We start from the raw sequence: 6,895 nt of genomic DNA, 5'->3' as shown, positions 1-6,895 counted from the left end.
AAAGTATAAAAATTGACATATCTCCTAAACTATAAAACTTTAGGAATAGAAAGTAAGGTTCAATAATTAGCAAATGACCTTCTCTATACGCGTATTAGCTATGGCGGGTTCAGATCCAGTCACCCTGTATATCTAATCAAACTAAAATAATATCTTGCTGTTACTTTATATTCTTTATGCGAGTAAAAGAAAAAGGAAGTAACAAACAATAATGTTTCAATATTTTGATAAATATTACGAGTATTTGAAAGGATGTAAGTGCTTGGTCAGGTGAAACGCGCGGGCGAGGGCGCAGACTTATGAAACACGTGCGGGCGCCACTATGTTTCAGTACAATGCACTGCACCCACACCCGTGCCTCTGTGTCCATCCTGGCCAAGCATATTTAATCAGGATGTTTTTTTTATAAACAACAAATCTTGTAAATAATAAATACATTTTAGTAAATAAAACCTTTTTATTGATACCTCATTTAATTTGTCTTTTTTATCATTATCTACCTCTTTGACACAGTCAAACTAGTCAAAGAGATTCTGTCTGAAAGGAAAATAAAATAAATAATCCACCAGTTTCTTTGTCCAGAAATATTGAACTGACGAATAGTTTTTTAGGCGTGCATGCGTTACTCACACAGCATGTAATGTAAGTATACATTTTATCGCTGTTATCTTATCGAAAACACTCAATCGATATCTCACGTGCCATAGAACATTTCAATCGATAGCTTATCTACAGTTCGCGTCAATACTTTCCATTTATGTATGTTAAAAGTCTATAACAGAAACTGGACCGAGTGATATCATATTCACGGTGCACATTATGCCCCCAATAAAGATAATTTGGTATCAGTGTAAGTGGACTGTTTGGCTTGCAAGGTTGCTTACAACTAATGGTAGCACCAGCGGGAACAGGAGTGTTGTATAATAGAGTATACATACTTAAGTACCTACACTATACAGGGTGGCCAAAACAGTGAGGTCTAAAAGAAAAATTTAGATTCCTTACATCAAGGTGTACCTAAATCACCCCCATGTATGTAATACGATTGTGCTTAGTTTAGGAGATAGAGTTAATTTTGTGATATTTTAAAATTTTGTGACCTAGTAGGCTTTAAACATTTTTATCTTTTTTCTGGGTTGACTTTTTTCGGATTTCTTTTTTTCGACAGATTTGTTATTAATTGCAGATGTTTGAAAAAAATAATCACCTTCCTAATTCTGGAATGGTGATTTAGGTACACCTTGATATAAGGAATCTAAATTTTTCTTTTAGACCTCACTGTTTTGGCCACCCTGTATATACGTACATGGTCTTTTTGTCGTTGGATACTTTTTACCCCTGGGTGGCCTGGCCCTGGGTACCCAGAAGATTCGCACTATCGCGATGTGTAACCATGTATTCGCGCGTAGGCACTTGTACTTTATTGCGGTTATTTGTGGCCCAGGGGTATAGTTATGAACTGCTATAGAAATCTGACATACTAGATTTTTATAGCAGTTCATTTAATCTGACACGTTATGAACTCTGTTGTCACAACTTTCGCGATACCCTTGGGCCACAACACAATACTCAATCATTTCTCATTATTCAAAATCAAAATCAAAAATCAAAATATAAGGTTTATATATTCCACAGGTGATCAGATCAAAAAAGGTGTTTTTGACAAGCACAAATTATTTTATCTCCTGAACGTATGAGTAACCTTATTATTTTTTGGACATGTGGTTTGTATAAACCAAACTTATATGTAGAGCGATATAGCAGATAGAGTTGTATTACATTACACATCCAATCTTATTTTCTTTAATACACACTGAATAACGTTTTTTTGCCTAATTTTTCAGCTGCATATTTAGTTTAGCATGTCAAGTGATACACATTATTATAGCAGGACTCTTCATAGCCATCCTTGTTTATTTCACAGTCTACGTTTACAAGCTTGCAACGACATCCTGTTAGTATTCTTTCTCTAAAGCTTAATGTTAAAAAAAACTAGTAACTATTTTTCTAAATGTAATCAAAACTTTTTTCAGGATTGAATGGCGTTAATAATAATATGTTATTAAAATACATTTAAGCATAATATTTCGTTATGTACATAAACTTACGCAAGGTATACGATGAAATGGAATAACGTACTAGGTAAGTATAGGTTAGTAACATGAGAATTAAATCAAAATCTTATGCCATTAACTCTGGCACTCATAATAATCTATGCTTAATTAAAATTGAAAACTTGTGTTCCGATTTTATCATCGCTTAATGAAATATATTGCTTTTAGAATTAATATTATTACGGATTGCTTTGTTTATGAATTCCATAGTAAAGTTTAGTTTCATTTGTATTGCTGTCAATCGCATACTGTTACACGGCGTCATGAAACGTTCTATACCATCCAGCTGTTTTTCTGTTATTATAACAAGATTAAATAAAATAAACGTGCCACACAAATTCTCTATGGCTATTGCAGTGAAACCTTTCACGTATCTCATATCTATATTTGGAATGAAAATGATTGAATATTCCAACGATGAAATTATCAAAGTTAAAGCATTCAGCAAACTATATTCTGTGTCTTTTGTGGCGGCCATCATCTCTCTTACAATATTTGTTAAGCCAGTGAGTTGGAAATATACGCAACTGGATATTCCTTTGAACATTCTAACAAAAAGTTATGGGATACTTCATACTGCTGAGGCGCTTTACTCAGTTTTAATTGTATCCTTTGCAAATAGTCAGAACTATGTTGAAATGTTTGGTGTTCTTAGCAAAGTTGACTGGCACTTTGGCACATCTAAGAAGATGTTTCTGACCAGGAGAATCATGGGTGTGTGTTTACTAATATTGCCAATCGTACAGGTGTTGTCCACGTGTTACTTGAGAAAATTTAATATTCGTAACTTTGGTGCCCATTTGTCTTTCTTTCTAATAATGTTGCAAGGGTCAATAATATTGCTTTTCATTGTGAACATATTTATGAAGCACTTCGTATTAAACAATTTGCTGCTGAAGAAAACTTCTGGGGCTATCTCTGAGCATAAGAAGATTCTATTTGAGAGATCATTTGTAAGCAGTGTGTTCAAAGTAAGTATAGTTAGTAACTTAGGCTAATGCTCTATTTATTTAACAGTGACTAGTTCTAAAAAGTTCCACTCACAAATATGTTGACTTACATTTATCTATTCATATAGATTAAACCTTTTTTTATCACACTGCTAAAGATAAAAGTGTGTTACGTGTATGATTAACAATTTTGCACTCAAAGTGTACTAAGATCTACAATAAATTCTTTGATTACTAATATTTAAAAGTTACCTATAAAATTTCCATCAAATAAATAAAATTTGACTCTTGATCGCATATCAGATAAACTCTATGTTTTTCTTTTGCTAGCCTAATACTACACTGCATATTCCAGAGCATGCTACGAGAACCTGTGATAGTTGAAAACTCTAAAAAACAATATTGCTGGTTTGAACTCATGCAGATATACGACAAAGTTGCTGACTGTGTCTACTTATTCAACAAAATCTATTCTGGACAGGTAATTTAAATTATTTTCTGCAAAATAGCGCCAAAGTAAAGCAACTAAAGGTAATATTGTGCCATAGCTAGGTTCTGGAGTTGAGGCCGCGTATCGGAAAACGCAGCGTGGGACGTCCACCCAGAAGGTGGACCGACGACATCATAAAGGTAGCAGGAAGGCGCTGGACGCAGGCCGCTACCAACCGGGCAACATGGAAAGCATTGGGGGAGGTCTATGTTCAGCAGTGGACGTCCTATTATGACTGAGATAATGATAATGATAATGATAATGCCATATTATAGCTTAATATGCGAAATATATGTATATGTATTGTAACAATTAAGTAAACTAGCCGAAGACTACAGACTTTGGGAAGGTGATAGTTTGGCCGGCTTTCAATTTGTATGAATTACTTAATACATAATTATATTACCGCGCACTTATATACAAATGTTTATACTGATTAAAAGCCCGATCAAACTATCGGTCGAGTAAAAGTCTCTAGTCTGCGCGGTGTCTAAACTAAGGCTGGGTTACACATCTTACTTTAAACTTTGACAAACGTCAAAAATTCTGCTAAGCTCCGTACAAAAAACACCGGTTATCGTTATAGTTTTAGATGGTGCAACTCAGCTTAAGCAGTTAAGACTATTTTTCAACTGTAAAAAAAAGCCTATTCTATCTTTTTCAGGTTTTTTTGATGTTCACCTCTTGGGTCATTTGCACCCTGTTGATCATTTGCAGAATGTTATCGCCAACAGTAAATGTAAATAAAAGTTATTTAAAAATCTAAACTTGTACTGAAATTTAGAGGTCTTTAATTATATTTTTTTCAGTTTTCAGAAGTAATTTTTAGTGACATCTTCATGTACACTTCTATCAATGGACGTCCCATATTCATGACGAAGATGTGTGAATTATTTATAGAGGAAAGAAAGAAAACATTGGAAATTCTAATAAATTATTTAGTCCATGGGAATTTAGGTAAGAGTCTTATGGTTCTATCTTATCTACATAGTCGTTATGTTAAAATTAAACCATTGTATCTCAACTAGTCGATTGTTACTAGTACCACAGAATAATAATAAGTGTAGGAGTAACAATAATTATGACATACCTATTTTAGTCTAATACGGGACTATTTCCACCAACACCACCTCTCGTTCCCATCGTTGCAATTCCTGTGTAGCCAAGATCTACGGCTTGACCGCCAATAAAAACCCAACCGTGAAGGTCAAGTTTGTTCCTTGGGAAAATAAAATATCATTGGATCCGCAACGAATTTAATCAGAAGAACATAGAAGGAGCTATTATAAAATAGTAAAATTCTAAAACTGTTAGTTTTTACTGCAATACCGTAGCACTATTTAAATGGTTTTTTGCTGTCAAAACAAATGGTGATATGCAACGAAAACGCCTGATATTTTTCTGCAGGCAATCTGCCAACACGTTCCGATTTTTGCTGTCTTCAGTCTGTCTGTGTAACGTACGCTTGACAAACTGTACGCTTGACAAATAAATTCAGGCGCTAACATTGTCTAGTACCCATAGTACAAGCTTTGCTTATTTTAGGACTAGAGGCGCAGTGTAAAATGTCCAAGGATATTTATTTATTGTTTATATATTTATTTAAATCCTACATGAAGTGGCATAAACTGCATGTTAGACTTACTTATAGAAATTTCTTAAACTTTGATGTTCTTTTATTATTAGAAAAATAATGATAAATAATGGGTCTTTGGAATTAATTAACAAAGCGTTACAATCCTGCTATCTTATAAAACCACACTTTTAATAATACCGTAATTATCCGATCTATGATCGTAGTAGAGTAGAATCGATTATCGAACACATGCCTTTTACTGTCATATTCTACTTTCAAGACAACGTTTCTATAAATTATTCACCTAGCTCTGACCAAAATCCAACTCTCGCATCCTCCTGGCCCCCTAGCCCTTACTAGGTCTCCCTTTGTGCAGTTAGAACACAAAGAGATAGGTGAGCCATAATCTGAAGCTCCTCACCGCAATCCTTCTCAAAGGAGGTTCCTTTTAAATAAAAAAATCTTACTATCCTACAAAATAGGTATTTTCGATGTGAAAGTTTGTGAGGATGGATGTTTGTTACTGTATTACACAAAAAAACTGAACGGATTTTGATGAAACTTTACAGTATCTTCAGATTAATACAAGGGTTATAATTTAGGACGATATTGTGTTTGAGGCGAGTGAAGAAGCGGACAAAATCTAATAGATTTTAAAAAGTCAAATACCTAATAGAAAGGAGAGATAGAATTTATAATGGGTTCAGACAGTTAAATAGTCAATTACTCGTACATGAAATACTACCATAAAATTTCATGAAAGAATAATTATTTATTACTGATTGGATTGCTACCATGTAACACCGTGATCATGGCGCTAGCTACAGTGCCGATATATCGGAGACTCGAAATTAAGGTACATGGTAGCAATCCCGTCAATATTATTTTCATGATATAAAAGGCGAAACTGACTGACTGACATATCAACGCACAGCTTAAACCGCTAAACGTAGGCACTTGAAATTTGGAAGGGACGTAGCTTAGGTACCGTAGAGGTGCACTAAGAAAGGAATTCCCGAAATTCTTACGGAAACGGGAATTAGCGGGAAAATCCTTTTGTATGAAAAATCTAAACCGCTTAAGTTAGACGCTTGAAATTTGGCATGCAGGTACCTTAGTAAACTTAAAGCTTAGTTACAACAGGATATTGCAAAATTCCCACGGAAACGGGAGTTAGTAGGAAAAAAATTGTATGAAAAAATCTAAACCGCGTAAGATAGATGAAGGGGGTAAAACGGGATCCACGCGTACGAAGTCGCGGGCGGCCGCTAGTTATTTCATGAAAGGTTATCATAACATTTTATTCATTTATGTTTCAGACGAAGCTTATAGAGATCAAGTGCTAACAATGATAGACCTGGTAGAGACGAGGAAACTAGAAATAACTGCAAATGTGTTCACAGTAAACGCGCCTATAGTCCTCGGCTTCTGTGGACAGACGATCTCGTACGCCGTCATCATGATACAGTATTTTTACTTGTACGTGTTCGCAGAATGATGTATGTAAACGTAGTAGTAATGAATAAATACTTCGATTGGTTCTTGATTGTTTCATTTCAAATTCAAAATCTTTATTAGCAGTAGGATCTTCTCAGGGCACTCATACACATTTGAAATATAGCTTGGACTACCATCACTTCAGGACAATACATTCGATTATCTCTTGATTCTGTTTACTTAATTATGCATACACAATACAATCAAATCTATTAGGATCTTCAGTGATAAGAACAACGTCCGTGATCATCTGACTGAAAAACTACAA

General features: G+C 34.5%; 1 protein-coding gene across 1 annotated transcript; it reads left to right on the top strand.

The window, feature by feature from the left end:
• The first annotated feature begins 1,625 nt into the window (after nt 1-1,625).
• LOC114362966 (uncharacterized) lies at nt 1,626-6,671 on the top strand. Its single transcript, XM_028318582.1, has 6 exons — nt 1,626-1,954; nt 2,034-3,085; nt 3,420-3,545; nt 4,219-4,293; nt 4,364-4,511; nt 6,450-6,671. The coding sequence occupies exons 2-6, from the start codon at nt 2,312-2,314 to the stop codon at nt 6,626-6,628; spliced, it is 1,302 nt and encodes a 433-aa protein (XP_028174383.1). The 5' UTR covers nt 1,626-1,954; nt 2,034-2,311; the 3' UTR covers nt 6,629-6,671.
• Nucleotides 6,672-6,895: the final 224 nt, after the last annotated feature.

Source organism: Ostrinia furnacalis, unplaced genomic scaffold (genome assembly GCF_004193835.3).
Source record: "Ostrinia furnacalis isolate ACB-3 unplaced genomic scaffold, ASM419383v2 OfSCF0067, whole genome shotgun sequence".
Taxonomy (NCBI): Eukaryota; Metazoa; Arthropoda; class Insecta; order Lepidoptera; family Crambidae; genus Ostrinia; species Ostrinia furnacalis.
This window is presented reverse-complemented; position numbering and strand designations above follow the sequence as displayed.